Source organism: Chroicocephalus ridibundus, chromosome 6 (assembly GCF_963924245.1).
Source record: "Chroicocephalus ridibundus chromosome 6, bChrRid1.1, whole genome shotgun sequence".
Lineage (NCBI taxonomy): Eukaryota > Metazoa > Chordata > Aves > Charadriiformes > Laridae > Chroicocephalus > Chroicocephalus ridibundus.
In genome coordinates, this window is record NC_086289.1 from 44,519,506 (window position 1) to 44,546,400 (window position 26,895).

Genomic DNA, 26,895 nt, shown 5'->3' on the forward strand with positions numbered 1-26,895 from the left:
GTGCTGCAGTCTGCAGTGTTCTGTGTTGCACCGCTTTTTGATGGGATTTGAAAAATTACAGGTGAAAACATACTCTTCCTTTATTAGCCGCTATTGTTAGAACCATATGGCTTGAACTGAGGAATGAAGTGTGCCTGGCATGTCTCAACCTGGCATGGCTCTGCAGATTAATACAATTTCTGAAATGTAGATTATTAAAGGGGAAATGAAGGTGGGCTAGTGTTTTTCACACAATTGCTCTAGGAGGTGCTGGCACTATTTCTCATTTTTAAGGTCCTGCCACAGGGTCGTTGGAGGATGACGCAGTGGTGCAGGGCGAGTTCTCTATAGGAGTGCTGATGTACTGGCGTACACTTGCATTCAACTTTTTGTATTGCCTCGTAAAATGAGAATCATCTTTGTTTGTGTAGAGGTTAACAAATGATACGTAACATGAATCTGTGGAGGGTATTTGCATATTAGTGTGCCGCTGCTGTGCTGCTGGGCGAAGTTCAAGATGAGACCTTGACCATCCTTGCCTGGCTTGTCATGAGATAAGAGGGCATGCTGTCACACTGTGTAAGAGTCTCTGGTTTTGAGAAGAAACATAAATCCTCCTATCTCAAAGCAAGTCTAATTGCACATTACCTGGAGTCGAGGAGGAATTAATCTTTTGACAAACTATTTAGTACTTTATTGATTTATGCTTCTTGTATTTTTTACCACTTCATCATCAGGTGATGGTCCCTCTTGAAGACAGGACCTTGCAGCAGGTAGATCTGATCTGCCCTGGGGATTACATGAGTTTCCCTCTGTCTAGAGGGTGTTGGGAGTACAAGCACTGTGGACACCCAAGATTTGTGCTGTGCTATTACTAGGAAAATTAAAATGTTTCCTCGGTCTCCAGAATTAACGTGTCTAATAGGTTCTCAAATACATTGTGTTCCTCCTTCTAGGGATAAGGAAGTTTATTAAGCAATATCTCAAAATCACTTCCAAATCTGTTCTCCTTGTTGTTTCCTAGGGTTATACAGGCTTGTTAGGTGTCTCTTCTCTGTCACTTTTAGAGTTTAACTAAGTCCCTGTTGGTGCTGAAGAACACTTGACCAGGGCAGCAGCCTTGGTGTGTGAGTACAGATCTGGGGAACAAGCCCCTGCTCTGCTCTCGTGCTGTCTCCTTGTGTGGCCAGGGTCTTCAGCAATAGGCAGCATCCTGGAGCAAAGAAGATCCCGCTTCTGATTGCCATCTCTCACCCAGCTGCCATCACAGGAGAGCCTCATCAATCGGACAGCAGCCACCACCAGCCTCGTGTCAACTAGTAGCTAAAAATAACGCAGGGTGGAAGAAAACACCCAACACCTAAATATGAATCTCTAATGCTTCAGTAGGGAGCATTGCATTTCCTAATCATTTGGTGAAATTGTTTAAAGATTGATTAATACTGGAAAGTCTTTTGTTTCCACCTTGGTCACTGGTCTGTCCTTACCCCAGCTCTTCCCTGAGAAGGCAGAAGTTTCCTTTTCCTTCCTCCCAGTTCTCCAGCAGCCCTTCCCGTGCTTGTGTGCCCTTTCTCATAAGCCCTGCTGCCCACTGGAGGTGGGAGCACTGTGCAGTGCCCAGCCATGTTTGCAGAGCTGTGCTTGCTCCCACAACAACCTCCCAAAGAGCGGCACATTAAGGCAAGAGGAGGGGTCCAGAGGGTACAGCGTGGTGTTTCGGGCACCATGTCTTGCCAGCTGCAAGGCAGCATGGCTCCCATGAAGTCAATCCGTGGAGTTGCACCACCTGGACTTGCCACCCACCCTTAATCGTAGCACAGGTTGAATGAAATAACACACAGACGTGGAGAAAATGGCGAGAGTGTTTTTTTTCCCCCAACCCATCAGCTGGCTGCCTTTGAAAATCAAAGGCTAGAGAGATTTCTTTCCTTGGGAACACATGCCAAGCCAATCGTGCTCCATTGTTGCTGGCAGATTTGTTTTCGCACACTTCAGACAGGAAGAACGGCGCTCTCGGGGCGAAGAAGCTGGCACAGCGCGAGCGAGGTGGGAAGGGGGGGAAGAGCCAGAGAGTGGCAGCAAAATCTGTGGCGGCTTCGCCACGTTCCCTAGCAACCCGCGCCCTGGAGAGCCGCTTGCAATGTCTCCTCTTTATCAGCGCAGCTGCATGTGATGTACTAGCCTTGCCGTGGTCTGGCTCACGCTATTTTGGGTTTAAAAACCGAAGCGTGTGATTGCAGTGCTGTCATGGGCATAAGGACTTTGGATTGCTCTCTTGCACAGATGGGAGCAATTCACAAGGAGGGTTGGGAAAGTGACTTTCTGTTCTTGCTTGAATATTGTCTGGTACTAGCTAGTAAATACCGTCTTGTGGCTTAAAGATTTTGCGATGAGTAGACTAGATAGCTCCCCTACCATTTGTTTACCCCATAAGGTGATATTGCAGGGAGGGCTTGCATGGATGTTTCTGGAGCAACTTCTTTTCTTCCATCCACTGCAGACACACGTGGGTCTTTGCACAACAGACACGTGGAGAATTTTGCTGTCTGGGGTACCTATGCTGATTTTCTGAATGCTTCCTTGCCTGCCATTTCCCTGCTTCTGGCCAGACTTACTGCATCCTGAGTAGCTTCTGGGAGGTTTTCATGGGGATTCAGCACCGAGTGCTGGGTGGGCATTCCTGTGGACCAGGACAAAAGAAGCTCTCTATTTGTCTAACACAAATGTTTACAGCCCATACAGTGGGTGCCCTGAATGTGAGCTGCCTGATGCACCTGAAGCCTAAGCTTGGAGATACAGCATCTGGGAGATGGTAAAAGGACAGTCACTGTGCCTGTTTAGGACCCAGCTTCTTTGTCATACCATTTCTGAACAAAGTTTCTTTGATTTAGCATCTGGAAAAAAACTATAAGGTAATTTAATACTGTACATGAGCTTCCTTTCCTGTAAGCAGTTTCAGCCCTGAAGATGATCCATGGGGCCTTCAGCTGGCTTTGCTCAACTCTGTTGCAGAATATGTCACAACTGCTATCACAGTCACAGAAGCATAAACAATAAGGTTGGAACAGACTTGAAGATCTGTCTGCTGCTCAGAGACAGGATCAACTCTGCCTAAGCCATTCTTCACAAATATTTGTTTGCTCCTACTCTGAAAAGCCTCAGTGGTGGAAATCACAGACTTTTCCTAGGCAATATCTTCCAGCACTTTTCTGGCCTCACTGTTTCTCCTCCTCCACGTTGCAAACCCTCTAAAGTGTGTGAGTGATTTTCAAATATGTCTCCTATACAGGGAGGGGACCTGAAACCCCTATTTAATAGCGTAAAACTAATGCAGGGGGGCAGGAAGGGAGCATGGAGAGCAGAATACATAGTTTTGAGGGAAAGAAGAGGAAAGAGTCTGCAAAGGGATGTTCACAACTTTTTTCTAGGTATGCCTTTGAAATTTGCTTGGCTCTTGGGAACAAGGGTAAGTGAGAAGGGAGGTGGAGGAGGCATGGTTGCTCCAAGGCCCTCTCCAAGATGGAGCCAAAAGAGGAGGCCCTGAAAAACAGGTTAATCTGAGCTGAGAGGTGGTAGCAGGAGTCAATGAAAGCCAGAATAAGAGGGCCCCCATAGTTGGGGACAGGGACTTTAACTAAGTAAGTCCGAGAGTGTCACCTGCAAGGAAGCAGGTTTCAATCACCCATATCCCCAGAGAGTGGGGTCTTTGTCTGCAGTGTCTCTTGGTCTGGCAGCCTGCGAGCCGGTTTTCTCCCTGTGTCATGTGTTCCTCTGAAAGACAAATGCAGCTGAGGGCTCAGGGGGCTGCAGTTAGTCTGGGTTGGGCACGGACAGCCTCGTTGACTCAAATAGTGCCTCTCGACCAGCCGATGTACACCTGAGTACATTGCTCACTTTGGCACGCTGAGCTAGATCCTTCGCTGCTGTGTAAATCAGCGAGTTCCCTGGAGCGACTCTGATTTGCACCATCTGAATGTCTAGCCCATCCTTTTCAAGTAAATTCTGCAAGCAGAATTATATATATCTCTTTGTTTTTCCCCTTCAGCCTTTGCTCAGTCAACCTGCGAGCTGCTTAATCATTAAAAAACAGAAGGGGGCTGCTGCTGTTGTTGTGGTTGGACAGGGCACGAAAACGTTTCACAGACAAAGTGATCTTTTCAATACATCAAAGTGGTCCAGGCACAATGTTGTGTCCTGCTACAGCCCTCGGCCTCCTCTGCTCTAATTGCACATGCCACTGCCTCTTTTGGTTCGCTCCATTCTCCATGAAGTACTGCTTGACCAATTAGCGAGATAAGTTCATCTCTAGCCCAGGAGGTATGTGGACAGCCGTCTTAGCTGCATCTCTGTACATGGAGGAATGTTTTGACAGCTAAACATGGATCTTGTTGAGCTGTCAGTTCTGCTAACTTTCCCAAGTGTCTCTTATTTATTGAGCCATCAGGCTCTTCATGACCTCCTCAAAGTCAGTCCCAGCCTCACACAAAAGACGGCACAGAAATATGGCTTGAGCGTGGCCTTCTGAGCAAAGCAAGTTTCTTCAAGCGTTTGATGCCTTGAACAGTGCAGATCATTAGGTCTGTATGTCAGTGCAGCGGCTGCGCCCTCAGGCTGGCAGCCACCTTGGAGGCTGCAGCTGGGGAAATTCAGATTCCTTTCCTTAGTGCACAGCCTGGTTTGGCTGCCAAGATCTTGGGGCTTTTTAAGAGGCTGATGGCAAAGGAGAGGATGAGGGAAAGCAGTAGAATGGCTCTGAATCCAGGGAGCCCCACATCCCCTTCTAGCTCCAGTGCTGAGCAGGGAATTTGTTCTCCTTGTTCTTTATTCCTAACCTGATCCGGTTTGGAGACCATAGGTACTTCTGCAGTATACAGGACAATCCCCACAGCACAAGCACCTATGCACTTACCACCTGGAGCATCATGACCACAAAGTAGTTTTCCGTTTAGCTGGAAAGTGTGCCTGTGACAGACATGGGGCGTAGTAGATGCAGCAGGGGCGTTTGAACCCTCCCATGTGGAAATCAAGTGAGACTGAGGGTGCAGTGCTCTGCTCTGGGTGCCCACCCTCCCTGATGTCCTGGCAAAAACATTCATGCACATGTGTCTGGAAGCATCCGACCAATCCCATGGTCTGAAACTGGTGGGTTTTCGTTAGCATTGGATAGTTCTTGTACAAGGGAGCTGATTCAGTAAAATGAGTTGATGCTGATACCTCTCATTTGCTCTTGCTTTCCCGCTTGCTCCCTGCCATGAGGATGCTGTTAATCCATCCTTTCATTTCATCCAGCTCCTTTGCACACTAGTCTTCCCTAAGCCACTCTCATTTATGCAGTGGATGCATGCAGACATCTCTCCATAGGCTCTTCCCAGCTCTAGAAGCTCCTAGCAAGGTTGTACTTTCTTCTCCTTCCTCTCTGCCTCATCCCGTCCTCTCTTCTGATGCTGGGGTCTGTCTCAAATCCCTTACTGCACACTGCCTTCTGACTGGTCTTCCCCTCTTCCTGCCAGAACTTCTCTCTTGCCTTTGTAGTTCTGCCTTTCTCAGTTGTTCTATTTGTATTGGAAAAGGCTAATTTGCTCTTTCCCCGGCTCTTTTCCCATGGTTCCAGAGCCCCCATTCCAGCTCTGAGCTTGACCTCTCTGCTCCTGTATCTCTTCTCCTCCAAGGGCCATCCCCTGCTTTCTCCACAAGCAGGATGAGTAGCATCCACAACAGCTGTGAGTAGCACAACGAACTCACATCTTCACTCCTGTTCCAGATGGGTGCAAAGAGAAGGTTGAGACCCTTTGAATATTGAGTAGCCACCGTGAAACTTCCTGCAGCGTTTTTCGATAGCCCATAACCCTTGCTGCTTTGCCTCCTTGCCATGATTTGGCCACCAGGTGGGATGTGCTGGGTCCTCAGCCTGTGGTTCTCTCTGAGGGAAAATCATCCCTTATCTTTTGCTGCCCTTTTCTCAGCTCCCACCTCCCTCTCACTGTGGGAAATTCCTGAGCAGGGACAGTGTTTCAAGGGAGACTTGAAGCTTTTATCTGAGTAATACTTAACTGCCCTGGACTGTATTACAGGAGAATTATGACTTTGTTGAGAAATTTCTACTGCTGTGAGCCAAATGAGAGATCATTTTCATAAGTACATTGGGTGAAATAAATAATAATCTAGATGAAGGGCGTTTGCCCTGGCCTTTTTTCCCCAAGTGCGGTATAGAATTTGGCAGTGCTTTGTTCTGAAAATATTATTTCTGATTATCCTGGGGTAATTGATAGTGAAACATGTACAAGTCTCTTCTAAAGCAGCAGTGCTTAGGCTATCAGGATGACATTCATTGGGGGCTGCAGCCCTTCACTCTCTCCTCCTCCTTTTTTTGTATATTACTCCCTCTGCTCCTGATGGCACTGTTGAATTTCACCACCTTTTTCCTTACTGCCAATGTGTCGTATCCTCTGCCTGACAGTGCTCAGCATCACAGTAGCACCTGCAAGTACAGCTAATGGCCTCGTGGATGCAGGCTGCACCTCGAGACTGCTGGAAGATACTTTCCCAGACTCCAATGCGGGCAAGTGGCATTAGGTTTGCAAGCAAACTGCCTGCTTTTGGTGGACACCTCCATTTCACAAAACATGAGAGAGGTCTTTAAGTTTTTAATCACCGGTCATTGTGATCAACTCCAGTTTGGTAATTTTGTGAAGAGGCCACTCTCCTAGCTTGGGCCGGGGATAAGACAGAGAGAGGCCAGGGCTCTGGTAGAAGTGGTACGTGTGAGCTGCTCTGAGCCTTAACACTGACGGTCCAGGCAATTGCTCCTCATGAATTAAATAACACATCTTTGCAAATGGTACTTGACATGATGTTAGATGGCTGAGCTGGGATTCAGGCGACCTAGAGATACCTGCAGAGGGCTCTTCATGAGGAGAATTAATTGTTTTAAGTACAGTAAAGCTTCAGTCTCTTAAAGGTGTATATTCAGCAACAAAACTATCCACATAGAAGTTGTAAAATATAGAGATGCTCTAACTGAGGCGGAAATTAGAGGATGAATTCTGATCTTTACTGCTTACATACTGTCTTGTGCTGTGTCAGTACCCTTTTAAGAGTCTTCTCTACAGTCTTTCACCACAAGTCCTTGAGGTGCAAGTAAATGAGTTCTCCCTCTGACTTTGAAGAATAGAAATCTTCTCATTATTATTTGAAAATTCTCTATTCTCTTGCATCACCTAGAAGTGTCATTTTCACAGAATCACAGAATGATAGGGGTCATCCTTGAAGCACACCTCAGCTGAGGGACAAGTACAGTCAATGGCCTGGGCAGAATCCAGACATCTGGACTCTCTGTTAAGTTTCTGCCTCTTCCCCTGACTCAGTCACCTGAGAGACTGAAAGTCAAATGAAGGATCGTACTCAGCGCTTACACTCTCTGACGTGTTCGGAGCTCCCCATCCGCTTTCCAAAGGAACTTGTACTCATTTTATTAAAAGGGGTTGGGACCCTCCAGTGAGCACTTCAAGAAACACGGCCTGTGCAAAGCTAAAAGAAAAACAGTAAAGCTCTAAGAGCCAAAGCAGCAACACATAAGGAAAAGAGAGCAGGTGATTCTGGGATCAGAACATGAGTAAAATGGAGAAATTTTCCTGTCCTGAGATAGATAAGGAAGACATTTCTGAGTCCAGCAGGAATGTAATTTGCTTTTGCCACACTATTGTTTTCGCTAATATTATTCTTATCACTTTTATTTATTCAACAATACCTCTGAGGGACAAGTTGGGAGAACAGTGTTTATTTTGAAGATGTTATAATCTTAAAAGACAAAATGTAGGCACACAGTGGAAGGAGGCACAACTTTGGCTACCAAAGATAAATAATAATAGTCATAATTTGTACTCATTCAGCATCTTTCATTCAAGGATCTCAAAGCATTTTGTAATCAAGAGTTCATTGAGGCTCTCAAACTCTCTTGAGACAGCCAAGCATTATGAACACCATTTATAACAGCAGGGTGCAGGATCAGACTGGTTAAGAATATTGCTGAGGATAAAACTCAGGAGGAATCCTGCCCTCCAATGCTATGGATGCTGAACCAAGCACCCACTCCAGTCTGAGAAGCTTTTTTTACTGTAATTTATATATATAATCTTTTAATGTTAAGCAAAATATGTAGTCTTCATTTAAGTCACTGGTGTCCTGGGAAGTGTAATGGCCCATGTCACAGTTGACTAAAAGCAAGACTATAGATATTGGGTTAAACACATTTGGTTAACCATTTGTTTGCTGTTATAGTTTTCACATGAAAAAAGCTTAGATTGAAACCTGTCTTGGTGATGGAAAGTGATGTGATTTTAAGTTTCTTTGTGTATTAAAACAGAAACCCAATTTGCATATTTGAAGTATCTTTTCTAGCATATTCAGGCATCTGGCAAGAAAGCTATATTTAAACTGTTAATACAGTATGAATGCAAGTTTCACATGCAAAATTAGTACCATTAAAATTGTGAGATTTATTTTTCTTTTGAAACAAGTGATGCCCCAGAACTTCTGGTTTTGTTACCTGATAAGGCGCTGCAGCTGGGACAGCCTATTTTTTCAATGGGCGACGAACCTGAACCGTGGGGCAGGTGGTGCTCATTGCACAAACACCCAGTCCAGCCCCCAGCACCCCATGGTGAATGGTGGTGAGCTCCCTCGTCGCTGTGGTCTGACGGAGAAGGCACTGCACCAGAAGTGTGTGCAAGCCCGTCGTGCGGTGTCATTTTTCATCTGTGAAAATGGTTGAGTGCTGCATTTGTGAAGTGTTTTGCAAAAGGAAAACTTAAAAAAGAACAAAGCTCAGTTATTCCTTGTGTTTTAGGGCTTCTGGAAGGGTAGGTTTTGGAAGGAGAGTATGTTTTTCCAGTGTTAGTATTATGGCAATTGCCCGGGCTAGTTGTGTACTGTGTGATCAAACACATCTCTTTTAATCAGTATGAATTTTGCAGCATTTCCATTTCTACCGGGTGCGCCCCTGTGTTTCTCCTATAAGATGAGGATTGGTGGGGAGACCATGAGCCCTGCTTTGGAGTGCCACTTGCTGTGACCGGTGTCCCCCACAGCTCAATGTCTTTCAGTGGTGCTACCTTGGATTTACACAAGGGAGTTCTGTACAGGTCTTGAGGCTCATCATCTCCCCAGGCAAGAAGCCCTAGATGGCACTATGTACCCCGAGATGTATAACCAACATGACAAGAAGCGATTTCATAGCTATCTACAGCACTTCCCTACGCAGCCCGGGACTAAGGCTTGGAGGCTGTCATCTCCTATGGATGCTTATGGCTCCTAATCTGAAATACACATTTTGACCTGCTGATAGTGGTAAATATAATGCGTAATTAATCAATGCTTTGAAGGCAGCCCTGGAAGCCTACAGTATTATGACATAAAGAGGAGGGGAGTTGATAAGAGGCCTGTCGGGTCTTTACCGCTGGTGATGATGCATGGAAGTAAGAGAGTGCTTGACTCTGAGCCCAGAGAGATGTGAAAAGGAAAGCAGCTTAGAGCAGAATAAAGCTTTCAATCTTGAAACAAATGGACGAGTAAGCATAGGACCTCCTGATGTAATTTTGTGAAACAGACTAAGCTCTTCCAGCCAAAAGCATAGGGCTAAAATGATGCAATCTCTTCATCTGTATATTGGTATAATGGTGATGCCTCATTCTCCCTTGCAGTAGTACCATCCAGTGTGCTCCTTGACTTCCTGTCTTTTTTTAAAAAGTGCCTAAAATCTCTGTTCCCAAAGTAAGCGGGGTTAATAGGAAAACAGAAAACAAAACAGCCAGCCCCCCTTTTCGTGTGAGATAAGCCTTAACAAGTGTATTTCTGTAATGATAGGGCCAAGAGGCCCCAGGCAAGATCAGGCACTGCTGCACTTGTTTCTGTATGTATATTTAAGCAGCAATGGCACATTAAAATTAGTATTTTATAGGTGTTCTTATTGGAAATATAGTTTAAATTTACTGTTTCCTGAGATAATGTGTCAAATATTTATTACTTGGAGATCTGTTTGGTTTGCTTTCTCTAATGAGAAATGGCCAGTGTTGCTCCATAAAAATCTAGCTCATCTCCTGTTAACCCTGAATGTATAAAGAAACCACAATGTCTAGCAGAAACAACAACTCTCCGTAAGAGAAGTGGAAGTTGTCATTTAACACAGTCATGCTCAATGCAGAAGCAAGCAGCAGATAGTGGTGTTTACAGATTATCCGACTTCTGTAACACCTGGCAAAAATAACCAGCCCTTCCAGATTCAAAACATTAGTGAGAACGTGAAGAATAGCAAGAAAAGCTACTTAAGTCTGCTTGCAAGTAATAGAATACAAACAATCCAAGAACAAAAGTCATGTTCGTTTATTACTGTGCTTGATGATTAATAAAACACTCTGTGTAGTCACTTATATCACAGAAGCTTTGAGAGCTTTGCAGGCACTGATTAATTAAGAGGGAAATATTGTTAAACCCATTTTACAGAGTAATTAGGGTGCATGCACGGTGATCCTGTTGAATTCAGTATCAGTACACAGGGACCAAAATTTTCTTTTCATTAGTCTAAGCTAAAACCTGGGCTCCAGAGAGTCAAAACAGACTTCTATATGAACAGCCTGATTTTCAGAAGTCCTGGGAACTTCTCAGCTATTTAACGATTTTGCATTCTGTCTCTATGGTCTTCTTTTTAAAACTATCAGACAAGATACCTCCTCTTCCACCTGTCTGCATCCCAGTTTCACGGTGTAAGAAAAAGAGATTTTGGGGCAAAATTGTAGGCTGTGAAATTAAAAAGGAGGAAAATATTTTTATTATTGTTATTATTGCTCAAATTCGGTGTAACTTACTGTCACAAGAGATTGTTGAAACTAAGAGCTTAGCAGGATTAGAGTAGAACTGGGAACGTGCATGGATAGCTAAGTGAGGATACAGTTACAATAATGAAGTTTAAAAAGAAAGAAAAATATCCTCTAGAGCTTTGAAGTAGTTACAAAACTGTCCTATTTCAAAGCAAGCCAGTGTTTAACAAACGAGGGCTCTGCTGCCAAAACTGCCTGTTCTGGATTGCTGGTTTGCTGCAGGAAGCGGTGGCAGGGCAGGTAGGCAGCGAGGGAACCAGTGGCTTGTTCCACTCCGGCATGTCCCGTAGCAGACTTCGCTCCTGCCTGCCCAAAGATTGTGATTTCAGGCTGCTGGTGTGGGCAAGAGGTCACTGGTTGTCAGTGGGTACCTCCTCGTGCAGGGTAGCTTCTTCAAAGGATCTCGGTGAATTATTCTCCAGCCAGGAGCAGACCCAGGAACGTGCGTATCGCAGGGAATGTAGGCAGAATCATCCTTTCAGGAATCCGTATGTACTCTGGCAGCTGTAACTTTTCACTGGGAAAATAAATCAAGAATTAAAATATTTTTTCCCAGTGCATCTCCTCTGTAAGAGAGATCAGTTGGCCTTAATTATAAACTGAATTACAGCTGCAGGCAATCTTGATATTTCTTTGGGAGCACGACTCATGAGAGAATCCAACACCATGCTGGATTTTTTGGTCTGAAAGTTTGCGATTGTTTTGGACCGTCAATAACTTAAATGAAAAAGTATGGTCTTTGTCAGGCCATTGAATAAAAAATGTGCTGCGATGCTATTTAACTGTTTATTTAACTGATGATCAGTTTTGGTGAGTGAAGTGAAAGGAAAGTGCTAACTTTATGCAGATGAACAACAAGAAAAAAATGAAAGGGAAAGTAAGTATCAGTGAAAGATGTTCTGGCTGTCTTTCAATTCCAAATTGGGCTAATTCTACCTTGTGAAAAGAAGATAATTTCCACGTTTCTGTAATTGGGAACACATAATTGAAGTTATTTTCTCTCGGAGAGAAGAAGCTTCTTCTACAGCATTTGCAAATGGACAAGAAAAATGACCACATACAGTGCACTCAGAATGATGGTGCATTCATCACAGCATCCTCTTCGGATGTCTTTGCAGATTTGGAGTTGTGGTTTTTACCCACTTGGGTAAAAATTTATATGTGGATGGGGAAGGTTCATGTTGGCGGACGCACCGCACTAACTGCAGAGCTCCCTTCTCTGTGCAGCCATTGTATCAGAGACAGCTGATTGCCAGTGAGGTCTGGAGTAGAAAACATGCACCAGAGAAGCACTGAAACAAGTACCAACTTTGTGTACCAAAATAATTATGTAGTGATTCCACGCGACTGCTTCTTTTGACCTGGCTTTTTAGGAACTGAACTTTAATGAGGAAGATGAGCCAGATGTTGTTGCAGCGCTTTGAGAGTGGCACCAGCGATTAACTCACTTCCTTTCGTTTGTAGCATGAAGATATTTTCTGCCATGGGGTTTAACCCTGGGAATGCCGGTACTTTCCTAATCATCCCATTAGCTAAGCATGCAGGGCTGTGTTTATTCATGAATGCATTTGCATCTGCACATGCAACTGAAATCGTCGTGTACTTCCCTGAGATTGCTTGGTATTTGATGGCAGTGGCAAAGATTGGACTCAGGTGCTCCTGCTCCCAAAACATGGTCCCTCCTGCTGGCTTTTTGCCGACCAAAGCTCTTTTCCATTTTCATAGGTCAGTTTATCATCCCTGATGTTGCTGTGGTTAGCCAGACAGAGTGGTGCTCAGGGAATTTAGGGGGGCCATGTTGCAATTCGGCACAGACCCCAGCTTTGACCTGTGTATTTACTTCCTAGCTAAGGAACTATGTATTTGTGTGCATTGAGGCATCATGGAGAAAAGAGAATGCGTGAAGATAAGTGTGGTAGATTAGACGGCAAATTGGATTTCTAGACAACCTTGATCATTGTACAGATCAGGAGAAAATAGAGGAAGTTTAATAAACAAAAACAAAACAACCCTGTTTTGTAAGGAAAGCCAGAGTTATATTTTTACCCTGACTTAACAAAGGAGGAGGAAGGAAACTGTTTTGCTGAAACAAGCATTTTAGATTGGACTAAGGATACAGTTTTCTGTCTATGTTTGTGTGCGTGCGTGTCCCAGCAAACTCAACAGCATGTTCATATGCATGAAATGCATTTTCCTGGAGGCACATAGTCAGCATGTGCCATGCGAGGAGGAAAAAGATGTGCCTAGCACTGCTTAAATGTTGGTCAAAAAGGCATAGCATTTTAGTCAAAATAAGTTAAAGTATCTCATAACGTTGTGGTTGGTATTTGTTATTTTTGCTGACATTGGGTACTGGATAAGAAATCTGCCTGGTTTGGAAAAGTGCAATGTAGCTAAAATACGAGAGCAGCCTATTTATTGTGTGTATGAGGCAACGTGGCCTCCCAAACCAGAGAAAGTCAAACAGAACTGAAAATCTGCAGATTTTGGTCTTCCGTTTTAAACGGCACAGCCCCAAGCCCTTACTGAAGCGGGCACGAGCGGGCCCCCCGATCGGGAGGTGTGGGAAACCGGTGTGGAGGAGAGGGAGAGGCTTCACACACTGCCTGCCCAGGGTGTCCTGCGAAGCCTGCGGGTGCGGTGGCCTTGGGTTGGAGAGTGGCCAGCATAGGTCTGCAATGCCGAGTCTGGTCTGTGTGCTGGCTGTGTGCGAGGCTGAAGACGTGGGGCTCGCAGCAGCCTGGCTGCAGGTTTTGTCTTTGCCTTAGAGCCCATGTGTGATGATGGGCAAATGGCTTCGGCTCCATGCATCTTGCTTCCCTTTTCTGTGAACAGCCAGCAGCTCATGCCTTCTGTTTTGGTCCATTTGTATTATAAGGCCCAAGGGTAAAAGCAGTGTTTCAGGTTATGTGTGGACAGAGCCCAGCAGAAGAGGCTGTATCATGGTGCTTCCACACATTCGTGCCACACTGGTGATTGCTGACGGGGCAAAACAGGGATGGGGGCCATCATCAGCTTCATATTGTACAGTTGTCTCCATGCAGAGTCTAGGGAAGGAGTCTCAGTCAAAGGGGTGGCCATGGTCATTCTATTCTGCATGGAAACTGAAATAGGTGCAATAGATGGAATAATATTTTAAGAGGTTCAGTTGCCAGATTGATTTCTCAAGCTAATAAATCCTTGGCTGCACTTGCTGTGTTAAAATATATGTTCAGGCGGGAGCCATGATCAGCTCTTAGGAACAAGAGAGCAAAGGAAAAAAATAGGTTGTTCCAAGAGTAAATGCTTTACATTTGGCACCTTTAATTGGCTTATTAATATACCCTTTTTTTTTAGTGTTATGCTATTTATTATTTCTAATGAAATAGTTCTCAACTAGCCTTCTAAAAACAGCCAGAAAGCACTGGCCAAGGGCGTCTGGGTGTGCTGGGTCAAGTACCTGGCTCTGAAACTCCTAGTCATATGAGTGGCCTTATCCTCACCAAAATGATATATCTCCCAGAGATGGCACTTACATGACTTAGAAAGCGAATGCAAGTCCTGTGCACCATACAAGGCTGTCTCCCCATATGAAAAAATAAATTGTGGTAACCCAAAGACATCAGCGTGGTTGCATTTGTACAATAGAGTTTACTGAGCTGTGTGTGGACGTTCAGGATTTCCAGATGTTCAACAGCTTCCTCAGAACAACTGCTAGGCATCTAGAAATCCTGGACAAATGCACAAAATCCTTGAATATTGCTCAGAAGAAAAATCCCTGAGCAGAAAAAGAAAACACCTCTGGGAAAACCTGAATGTATGGTACATCCAAACTATATTCTCAGTCAGGGAGGCTGAGCGTACTGGGATAGCCCTCCAGGGAAATTCACCCAGCCTGGGGGTAATTCCAGGTGCCCTTCCTTCCAGGGGATCGTGCTGTGCCACCCATGTCCCCTGCACCCTGCTGCTACTCTGTTAGAGAGCAGTTTGGCGGGGAGGCAGCGGGTGCAACTGCCGTATTGTGGAGATGGGGAGGGAAATCCAGCACTTCCAGGGAGGGCGATCCTCTGCCGCGCTCATGGGGGCAGCACCCGTGGGATAGATCAGGTCAACAAGCGAGGGAGGTGACGGTGTACAGCCTAGCATGGGCCCTAGAAAAATAAATATGACAAGGTCAGGAACACGCAAGTGTTTGGTTTCTGGGAGTGGATGATTGAAGTATTATTGCTAAGCGCCGTTCTGAGACTTTCTCTGCATTGATTGATGTCTCATTTCAAATCTCCTTCCTGCCTGAAAGAAAAAAACGTGTGAGAGCATTTAGTTAATTCTCTTGCAGTGCTTTAGAGCTGCTGTTCTCTGTTGAACATGACTGGCTCAATAAAGATTCATCATGTCAGATGTGGTCTCTAAGCTAGATAGAGGTGGCCAGTGTATTGGTTCTCCAGTGATTTTACATTTTCTTCCCATTTAAATAGGTATAGAGCATGGGAAAATGCTTCCTTGTAGACTAAGGCTCATAAGTTTCATATCTAAGGTCCAGTCCTTGAAAAAGTCAGCAATTAATCAATGAAATCACTTCACTTGCTTTACTGAAATGCTGCATTTCATAAATAAGTTAGTTTTCGCATGCAAGTCTTTCAGGAAAGTAGTGCACGCAAGGGAAGCTGGTGTCAGCATTTTTTAATCCTGAAATGACCGAGTTTCTCATTATGGACACCAAACTTAGCTTCTTCTAAGAAACTTCTAGGCATGAGACTATTTCTGTGCTTCTCAAAATATGCCTGTACTTCTGCTGTTTTCCAGGGAGAAGACTCACTGAGACAGACTGCAAATACTCAATGCCAGCTGTTAGCATATGAAGGCCAAGAGGTCTCAGTTTCTAAGCACATGTTAAAACCTTTGTATCCCTAGTACTAAAGATCTGTGGACCAGCTTCTGCTCTCACTAATGTTAACAGCAGGATTTGTGTCAAAACAAACAAGAAGAGAACATAACTAGCAGCTCGGGATTATCTGTCTTTGTCCATGTACTCCACCACTGTAGGAACGATTGTTATAGCATTTTTTATATTGCGTTTTTAAGTGATGGAAGCTGTTGCCAAATCCAAACTGAAATGCTTCCAAAGCCTTTTTCAGTGTTGGAAAATGTTTGTATCAAGTTATCCTTGGAATAATTTTCACTTTTATTTATTATTATGTGCTACCCAGTAGACATCTAATTATGTGGCACAGAATACTTCTCATTCTAGGAGGATATATAGCACTTCACTGGATGTTTTTAGGAGTCCATTTCCATTACATTAAATGAGATGTTTACTTGTGTGAATCCCTTGGGTTTTAAAAAAAGCAAAAATAAGACAAAGAATGAAGTTCAATACCGAACAGCCAATAGACCCTCTTACTGTAGGCGAATGCTTTTATACCACATCACAGACTGTTTGTCCTTCTTTTTTCAGAGTGGGTATCCAAGCTCTGGACCCGCATCAAGCACTCCTGCCTTCAGGCCTGAGGATGAGCTGGAACATCTGACCAAGAAAATGCTATATGACATGGAGAACCCTCCCTCTGATGACTACTTTGGTGAGCAGTGCTACGTCACAAGTGCCCGTAGCCTCTTTCTGTATTTACCAGGTTCGGTAACGGGGAGGCCTGGCAGCTGCGCTGTTAATGTAGTGACATTTGTATTAATGGTCCGTGCTTGGGCTGGATGTGTAATCATCCATAGGAATTCCTCTGTAATTTCAGCATAAATCTCAAGCTCGCTTGCTGTATGTTTGTAATCTTTCTGGTTATAAGTTGAATTTTTCAGTGTCTGGTTCATTTTCACACCATCTGTCCCTACCTTCTAGGCTACCAGGTTGAATTTAGGTGCAGTGCGCTGTCTTGTCTGCCTGCCCCATCCCTTCTCATTGCAGCTGCAAAAAAACTGGCAGTGTAAATGTGTTCTGCACCCAAGGCATGGATTTTCATTTTCTTTATGCTGGCGTAGATTAAAAGGAAATCCATTTTGAGTCAATCGGGTTGGTTTTACATGGACACCCGTTAGCCCAGAACTGGATCCAACACGTACAAGGAAGACAAATCTGAACTGATTGGCTCATGACCATGTCATCTTCCTTGCCTGGAAAAAGATAAGCAGCTAATTTCCTTTTTAAGTAGTGTAGCATGGAATTATCTCGGGCATCTATAAATGTAAAACATATATCTTGCCTTTGTATAAAACAGGTGTTATGGCCTCTGAACTCTGCATTAAAGAGTTCAAGAGCCTTGGGCACATTCGATGCATCTTTTCTGTATGTTTAGTTTCTTACAGGCTTGGTTAATAGTGTTGTTAGGAAACAAACTGCTGTAGTTTGTAGAGTTGAAGACTGGGGTAGGCCATTCATTTTGTCTTCTTTATCTTCCTTTATTACATCATTTCTTAAAAACTTCATTTGATTTCCCCCTATGTCTATTTGCTATAGATTTTGGTTGGACCAAAACATTTCTGGCTTAAAGAAACGTTCATAGTTTGGTTTAATCGGAAAGCAGGTGGGATCAAGGTTTCACAAACAAACAAGGATCTTACAGTGACAAGGATCTGATTACATGAGAAGATCAAGATGTTCTCAGCAAAAAAATGTTGCCCTTGTAGATGGGGTTGATATCAGTCCCCATTCTCCATCAGTACCTTCTGCCTTCTATGGTCTCCACCCTCACAGCCAAAATGTCTTCTCTATAAGCATTGATAGTCATCAGAAGTGATGACTACCGCAGATCTGAAGTGTGAGCAAGAATGACTAACTGAAGAGAGGATATCTGTGCTGCTGCATTTGACTTCATCTCTGCCCTTAGCCATTTATGTTCACTCTCTGATGTTTTAAAAGCGAAGCAACAACCAAACAAACATAACGTGTATTTAGCCATTAGCGTGGGCGGGCAGGAGGGAAAAAACTTTTTCCCGCTCCCTTCAGGCAAATGGCTGAAGCCCTGAAGCATGAGATTTGATTACAGTCATTTTCTTAATGCAGATCTGTGAATGACAGGAGCTGGTTCATGGACCAAAGCCCATCCAGTTCTCCTCATAGCCCAAGAAAGTAGGCAGGTGAACAAAGAACTTAGAGATTCAGAGGATCCAAGGTCAGAGAGGACCTTGCCATTATACTGCCTAATGTCCTACACTCACTTTCTCCTAGAAACATGATTGAATCATGACTTTAAAAAAAAATAATCTAATCTTATCTTAAAGACTTCAAGCAATGGTGAGTCAACCACCTACCCTGATAAGCTGTTCTAGTGATTAATTTTCCTCACAGCTCAGAAATTGCTTCCTGAAATGGAGCTTTAGTTTTGTTTAGCACTTGTGTTTATGAAGCTGAAATGCTCGGGTTTTGCAGACTAATACTGTATCACTAAGGTGGCTCTGCTCTGTTTGAGAGTGTGGTACATCAAAGTTTTTTCGTCCAAAAGGAATGCATGGCTTAAAGGGTTGGAGCATAAGGTCTCTCAATGTTAGGTCATCAGTTTGGCCATCAGATGAGAGGTCAGATCAATGCCATGCCAATAGCTCTTAATTCAGCATGAGACAAGAAAATGGAAAGGATGCTCCGGAGCATTCAGAAAGTTTGCCAGAGTTGTTTATATAAATAGTAGCGTGATCAGAGATGGAATAGTCATGCATGATGCCAGCTGGAAGATGAAAACAAAACATCAACACTAGCCCTAACTCTGTCAGGTGATGTTTAATTAAAAGCTGCACCTGATTGATCTAATTGCACAGAGTGTATGCCACTGAAGGTCATCTCTGAAATGGTGCCCAGCCTAGGCATTCTTGATGTGCAGATGAACCGTGTGTTAGGCTGAACTCTTCCTCAGCTCTCTATGCCTGCTGTGCCCCATGCAGCCATTTGGGAGGCACAGTCACAACTAATTATATACCTACCAAGAAAAACATAAAACAAAACCAGCAGTTCTGGAGCACAACTGCTTTTTATGATTGGATAAAATCAAAGATGTGGGCTGCCCTCATCCTCCTAGGTTTGTTCCAGCCCTCACTACTCTCAGAGGACCATGGTCTCTGGACTCACAGTGGATGAGGCTTTTTGATATGGCAGTGTAGTCTGGGAGTTTTATACTAATTCTGGCTATGTCAGAGCTAAATACCCATCTACTTGAGTTGTCAGCCAGTGCCTTTCAGTAACTTCATGCTCATGTGGAAAGAACAAATTAAGTGTGGGAGGAAAAAAAGAGTCTTTCAACTTTGGTTAAGTGTCTCAACCAATATCTCTGTTCTTTATTTGTTTAGCATGGTAGCATGGATTGTACAAGATTCATATGGCACATTGATCAAATAATCAGAAAGAGGACAAATGGGCAGAGACATTGACTCTGATTTGCATTAAATGTCTTCTGCCTGAGGTCTAAATGCCATGGTAATTGTAGCATACCAGATAGCTGTCAGCTAATCACTTTTATTAGTTTGAATTTAGAAAACTGGATTTCAGCGTATTAAAAGTTGGTTAAGAGCAGATAGGTTTTGAATTGAGGAATCTAATTAACCTTGCTAGAAAGCTGCAAGGCGTTATATTAAGTCATGAAAATAATTTGTTGGAATAATTACATTTGAACTGTCAGGCTGGAGAAAGGTCATTTTACTTGGCCCGTCAGCACTCTGGGATCTTTTTCTGTAACCATCTTCCTTCTGCAGTTTCACTTGCTGTATCTGTGGTTTTCGATCAAGCCATCTTGATTCTGGAGTCAGCGTGGGCAGAGTGGAGGTTCCTGGGGAGGGAAGAGAAGTAAGAGCCACTCAAGTTGTCTCTTTGCGCTGGAAATGCTGGCTGGTGCTGCTGGCAGACCAGGTGAGCTGAGTTCAGGAGCAGGACAGCCAGCACTTCCATCAGGTCTGTGCTCCCTACACCTCCCTGCACCTTCCCTGGGTGGAAATGACTGAAGGTGGTTTCAGAGTCGGGGGAACTGTTCCAGCCAGTGATCGCTCATGCAAGCACACACACAGCTGGCAGCACGGCGTGGTTCACACTGTGTTCCCAGAGAGCCCAGGTGCATGGTCAGAGCCAGAAGCAGCATGCTGGAGACACCCTTCGGAGCAGCAAGATCACGGTTTGCTGCTGTTCGTTGTCTAGACTTACCACAGCAGCACTGTCCAGTCAACTGGGAAATCCTCTAGCTGCCATTGGCAAGGCAGTGCTTAAGCATGGAAATATCACCACTAAGCATAATAGTTAAAAAAACACTGTAAATTTGTAGGTGTTAAACATGCATGTTAGGTATTCTGCCTAACTTAGTTTTGTGGAAAGGCCGCACTACCATACTTTGGGACAGTATAAGCACCCCAGTGCTTGGTGTATATCCCCTCCTACCCTCCTGTAGTTTATGGAATGACTTATGGAGTGACTTCTCCTGGGAAGTCCTTGGCAGATCAGCAAATTGAAGTCTCTTAGGTCTAAGCTACTCTTCCTTCTTTACTGCTGATTCAGTTGCTGTTCTGTGGTAGTCGGCTGTCTTTAATCAAATCCCTTTTTATTAGAAAGGATTCCCAAATGTTTTAAGCACTGTGCAGTAGGAATGGTTTCTCTCTGTCACAACCCTCCCCGTTGATAAATGTGCTATTGTCGATAGGCATGTCTGATCTATTGAAGAAAAAAAAAAGAATACTTTGTGGAGTGGAAATTGGGTAAGGCTGGGGGAGGAGAAATGGATATTTACAGGAGATTAGGATGAAACTATGAAAATTGTTTGTTGGCCACCATGGGAAATTAAAGCCCTTGATTTTGCATTAAAAAAAAAAAATGCAACAAAATACACACACACATAAAGATCACAGCTCTTCTGGACCACTGTTTCAAGTCTTACAGAAAGAAATGACTTTTGGCAGCTTATCAGTCTCTATCACCATGCAGACACTGCTGATTAAGACTGGAAAAGTGCCATTGGGGCCCCTCATCTCCTGTTGCCTTCTGGACTATGTCCCAGCTGAGTCACTCCCCAGAGCAGAGGAGTTTCCCTGACTGGTGGGAAGAAACTTTTGCTGGTATTTTACCGTAAGTCCTCAAAGCTACCAAAGGAACCACCAGTTTTATGTATTTGATAAGGTAGCAGTCTCCTTTTGTAGTTCCAGTGTGCTGTAGGAATGCACATGGTGAGAAGAGAGGTACTAAGGTGGTCCTGTTGAAAATACTCAGTTTGTGGAATAAAGGGACCTTCATTTGACTCAGAGCTGATAATTCAGGATATGTAGTTTTCTTATGTGTATTTGCTGTATGCCCTGACATTGACAGTGGGAGAGGTGGTGCAGAGTTAGGCTGAGGAGTAAGGCCAACAAACAGCATGCTTAACTTCTTTTTCTTCTTCTCACCCTGACCTCTTGTGAGATCTGTGGCAGATTATTTTACCTTCCTAAACTCCCTTTTTTCCCCTTTCACCCTATTTGCAGGGCACTTAATCTGCATGCTCCTTCAGACAGAGCTGGTGAACAGCAGCAGTTGTATGAGGGCACCCCACAGAGAAGCCTTAATCTCCAACAGTTCTTTGAGGTGATGTGTCACAGTTAAGACTAAAGAACGATAAGTGGCACCAGTATTGAATCTGTTAAGGCTCTGTCAACCTTTCCACTCACTGGCTTTGCACCTCCATTAGACTTCCATTCATAAGCAAAAAATCCTTCACTAGGACCAGAGACCTGGTCTCCAAACAGTGTGGAATATGTTCCCTAATTTTACTTCTTGAGAGGCAGGACATGGGTTAGCAGGTAGCAGTCCAAGTAAGATATGGGAGAGACTGTGGTAGAGTCATAGAAGCTTCAGGTGAGGAGGCTCGCTAGGTTGTCCAGGTACGGCTTCCTTCGGTTCATGGTGTCTCTGTGTCCTTTGGCATGGCTCCGTGGGCTGAACAGTTCTAGTGTCTCTAAACTGAGCATGTTCTGCGTTGCATTTCACTGTAGTATCAGGCATTTCTGTAGCCTCTAACAGGCTCAGGTAGCCTCTTAGTTTCATCTGAACTACCACCAGAAAAAGAAAATGAAAGTTATCATATCTTGCCTGTATTCCTAGGTCTCTTCTGAAAAGGTTGTCATTAAAAGATACAGCTTATTATTAAAAGAGGATAATTACATCGTAATTTTGCCGTGTAATGTGATGTGTCATCATGCCTTTTGTTTAAAGGCAGGGTTTCTGGTGCAAGATAGCATACGTTCTCATCTGAACAACATCTGGGTCAGAAAATAGTAGGTTAGATTTTCAGTGACTGACGAGCCGGCAGTCATTTTCTGTTATGTAACCGCTCACAAAAGCAGGAAGAACAGACGTATAATGGGGACCCTTTTCTCCATTGTAGTTCAAGTTATTCTTTTTTATGTTCAAGCCATATTCCCGCATTTGCACACAACCTCAAAGGCAGGGAGCAGCCTGCGCTCAGGGAGGTCATGGTGCGGCACCACCAACATCCAGCTGCCCTCTTGTGGCCTGCCGCAAGGGGAGTCACCCTCCCTCTGCTCCCCAGGGGCTTTAATTACCCTGGTAAATGGCTTTCAGAGCCTGTTTCTTCAGTCTCACTTCTGTCAATGCTTGCCACCCCCATCTAGCTCTCTTTCAAGGAGTCCTATGGCTGCCGGCATCCTCGTACAGCAAGTGCAGGTAGAGTTTGAAGAGCAACCTACAGGGTAAATTTTGGCCCACAGTTCCAAAGTGGGAAGAGTAAAAGAGGAGGCCAGGGGGTGGTTGGAGAGCAAAATCTACCCTGGCTACATGCATTTATCTCCAGCCATTAGAAAGGCAAGACAAAGCAGGGACGAAGAGGCTGTGGGCTGGTTTAAGTTGCTTTTCAGCATTGGGAAAACTGTGTACATGAATGGACAAGTTTGATTCTTCCTGTTACTGATGTCATCCACATCCTACTTTGCAGTAATTGTGGGAAAAATGTTTTGTGAGGCTAAGCACCTAAATCTTTTCATGCCGGGGATCTTAGTCTTATAAATTCTTGAGTGCACATCGCTTAATGAAGATCAAGCGGATGTAGCAGTCAGGAATGAGGGAAGGTTGCACTCCTGTGAGCCCTGAGCACCTGGTACCCACATGTGCCAGGAGGCAGGAGACTCACGTTCCCCTTTTCCTCTTCTTATCCACACAAGAGTGGATGAGACTTTGCATCATGCATGTTTCTGATGGACGGCCTCTTCAGACACGAGCACTGCTTCGCAGATGTGATGGAAATTTTGCCTCAAACCCAAAATTACCCTTTGTTACCGTAGGTGATAAAATGCCAGCCGGAACAGGTAGCAAGCAGCATGACATCCTTGGTGTTTGTAAGTCCCTGGTTTCGCTTTAGTTGCTGTCAGTCAACCTAGACATACTTTTACTTTTATACAGAACCGATTTGATGCAGAAGTCATTTAATGGAGAATAAGCACAGAGAACCAAGCTAGCCTTTTAGCAAAGGCATTTCCACGATCACCCGTATGATGTGAAAGGAAGGTGGGTTTCAGGCTGTGAGTGGAATTAGGTTTGTCCCAACAGTCAGTAAACGAAAGCTGACAATTTCCTGCTGTCTTCTAAGAGGAGTGAAATGCAATAATGAAATATCAGGGATGTGTCTTTCTAAAGTACAGCAGTATTCTACAGGATTCTTCAGCATGTTTAAAAATGAACATACCCATGGAAAAAAATTAATCCATGAGGGTGCTAGATATATGTTGTGATAGGGCCCTTAGCGTGCTAGGAGCGGTACAAACGGATAGCAAAGCTCAACCTCCTTCTGAAAAGACTTTGGACCATGATGAGGCTACTAGCCAAACCCCCAAGAATTAATAGCCTTACATGAAAACAAAGTAAATCTTTCTACCTTTATTTGAGAAGCAGTTCAAAGAGAATCCAGCTTGTTCATGATAAACTTACATGTCCATAGTAAACTCTCTATGGACTGAAATGGCTGAAGAATTGATAATGAGCCATCAAGTCTTTGGCTGCAGGTCATTAGTCCGTAGCTGACTCAGGTCATTAAGAAGCGAAAGTGTGACCTACCTTATGGCTGTTTCCTGCCCCACATGAAATGAGTTGGCTGGTCTCAGGGGGGTTCTCTGTGGGTACGTCATCACCTACTAAAAACCATAAATTGTGGCACCCGGAGGACCCCTGGTTGGGAATCTCCTCGAGGAGGCCAGGAGCTGAAGGCAGGCCGTTAGTCTAGGCGCATGTGGGATGGAGAGGTTTTGTTCTCCCTCTCCTCTTGTTAAATCTGTTTTGTGGAGACGAGTGAAAACAGGAGTTTCCATCCAGGATTCCATCCAATGCATCCATAAGCACTCAGTTCTCACGCACAGGTATTTTAAGAGGGTGTGTATGTATGCGTGTCTACGAATGAGTGAGAATGTTTTTCTGGATTGTAGTTTTATAGAAAAAAATGTCACTTCAGATAGCGCTTTGGAGGGTTTTAAGCCTCAAGACATTCCTTTTTTGGTCATAACTTATGGCTAAGTTGTGGAGAGAGATACAGGCAGTCAGTTTTGGAGCTGGTGTTAGAAACCACATTTCCAGCTGTGCAGTCCTGGATAAATCTTTGTCCTAGTAACATGAAAACAGTTTAATTTTTCTTTGTTTCGAGTTAGTTATGCACATGACCTGGCATAAATGAACCCTTTTTTTGCTTTTTTAAAACTGACAACAGCTCACCTATTGTTTGAAGCTGGTTGCACTAAATTTGCAGTTGCTTCCGTGTTATTTTATGGCTTATTTGTACTGCAGTAACATCTAAGGCCTGCTAGCAAGACCATGGTCATGCTGCACTATGTGCAAATTAAACATGAAGTAGGAAAAGTATGCATCCCTCAGAGCTCCCAAACCGAAAGTACAGCAAGGACCAGGAAATGATTATTGTCCTTAATTTACAAACGAGGGGCTGACTGGCAGAGTTTGGATGACTCACTCAGAGTCATGCAGAGAACCAGTAGCAAAGTGGGAAACGAGCCTAGAATTTCTTCAAGTCCCGTGCCTTACCCACAGGCGTGGCCATACTCTTTATTTTACGTGAAAATCAACAAAATGGACTTGTGAGCCTTTTTTGATGAGAAATCACAACCGATCTGAAGGCTTTTCCCAGCATTTAGATCACAAACCCTATTTTCCAGGGTTAATAACATAGCTGTGAAAATAAGAAAGGGGGAAAAAAGCACTCCAGGATCACACTTGGTAATTTTAACTGCTGATAATATAATGTACCCACTAATGCTATCACACTTTAGCATTTAGATAGTTCAAGGCTATTAGGAAAATTGATAATTCACCATAGTAATCTGTTACTTTCCAGTCTAGCAATCACCGTTCCACAGGGGTGGGCAGGGGGCACTGTGTGGCATTTGTTTTTTCTTCTTCTGGTGGCATTTGTCTCATGCTGTCATTTTGATATGGTGGTTTGTCTCTTGCCAGTAACTTTTGGGGGTATTTTGAGTGTCATTTGAAGTTTAGCTGGGGGGAAAGGCCAGATTTTATCTTGAGAGTTAAATGTGGTAAAAAAAGAATTAAACGGGGCTGTCTCATTTGCTGAGTGTTCTCCTCCAGCCTGTCCTCTTCTGATAGAAACGCATCAAAACTGTTTGGTTTTTTCTTTTCTTTTTTTTTTTTTTTTTTAAGGAATCGCTTTGACTCAGATTGTGTGAGATGAATCATAACCCACTTTCTCATCTGAGATGTGCAAAAAAAAAAAAATTCCAGCTCTGCTGTCAATGTCAGCATAATCAATACAAAGTGTTTCTCGGTGGTGCAAAGAGGTGTAGGGGAGGATAAAAAGAATGAAAAGAATCAAAAGTAGCCAAACTTTCCTGCTGCTTTTAGTGAGCTGCGCTGTTTTCATGTCTGCCAATGCACCGTGCTGTTCATCATGTCGTCTTGGACATGAGCACAGTTTTCACGTCTCTGGCTGCAACCCAAGGTCACAAACGGTGCCTAAAAGTCAGGAGACTGTCATTCCAAACTGGCAGGCGGATCACAAGGAGCCAGTCCTGGCAGACACTTGGATGCTACCAGCAGCCGAGAGTAAACCTATTTTGACTTGTGAAACTTGCTGTTAAGATGTCACCTGCCTGGACTGTGCCAGCACGGATTTTGTCAGCTGATTAGGGGAGAGTGGCAAAGCACTGTGCCTGTCCCGTGGCCCTGCCTGAGCCAGCTCCATTGAGGGAAATGGAAAACTTCAATAGCAATAGGATCGCTGTGGGTGCAAACCGGAGACGGGAGACCACATCTGATACCTCATCACCAGCTTTCATTTATGAACTTGTTCATTTGCATTTATTTTTTCTTTTGTTTTCTTGTGTGTCTGCCAAAACATAGACAAAGATGTAGAAATAGTTACCTCTGGTAGTGTGAGCTAAGAGTGAGAGCTTAGCCCCTGAAAAACTATGGTCACAGCACCAGGGTCAAAACAGGACAGCACAGGTAGGTGTATGGGTTTTAACAGTTGACAAAATTAATCTCCACATTGAGCATTCTATAAAACACCGAGGCAATAACAGACACCTTTGTAGAGAGTTGAGAGGTGTGGGTGCAACCATCTTCCAAAGCATAAGACACTGGCCACAGCTGAAGACAGGCACCTGGATTTGGGATGTGAATGATTTTCTCTTGTAGATCCTTCCAAATTACTGTCCCAGCCTGTTATAGCTGTGAGTCAGGCTGTATTCGGTTAGCAGCAGTGTTCAGCTTTAATATACAATTTTCTCAAGAAATTCTGGTTCCAGACAATGTCTTGAGAGGTTAATAACTTACTATCTACTAAGCGCGTGTTCTAACTCTGTCTGTGCTGTCAGGGGCAGACTGGGGACATGGTGTGCAGCATTTTATGCGAGGGTGGGTTGGAAGTAGGGAAAGTTTTTGTGGGGGTTTTGGTTGTTTTTGTTGTCATTTAAAATTATACTCTAAAAAAAAAAACCCAGCTTTTAAAATGCCACTATTTCCTCATTATCTGCATGCCCTGAAAGGCAAGTGAGTTCAGCTTCTGGCTTCCAAAAAACCTGTAGAAAGCCCGAAGTCTTTTACCTTTTTTTTTTTCCCCCTCTTGTGTTGGTGAATGGCTGGGACGTG

The 26,895-nt window shown here is 44.0% G+C and overlaps 1 protein-coding gene across 8 annotated transcripts in view; it reads left to right on the forward strand.

The window, feature by feature from the left end:
* LPP (LIM domain containing preferred translocation partner in lipoma) overlaps positions 1-26,895 on the forward strand; it is a 353,374-nt gene that overhangs the window by 250,139 nt on the left and 76,340 nt on the right. For all 8 annotated transcript variants that reach the window (XM_063337693.1, XM_063337700.1, XM_063337698.1 and 5 more), the window contains one exon: positions 16,285-16,408. In XM_063337693.1, coding sequence (XP_063193763.1) covers positions 16,285-16,408 — 124 coding nt within the window. The remainder of the gene's footprint in view (positions 1-16,284; positions 16,409-26,895) is intronic.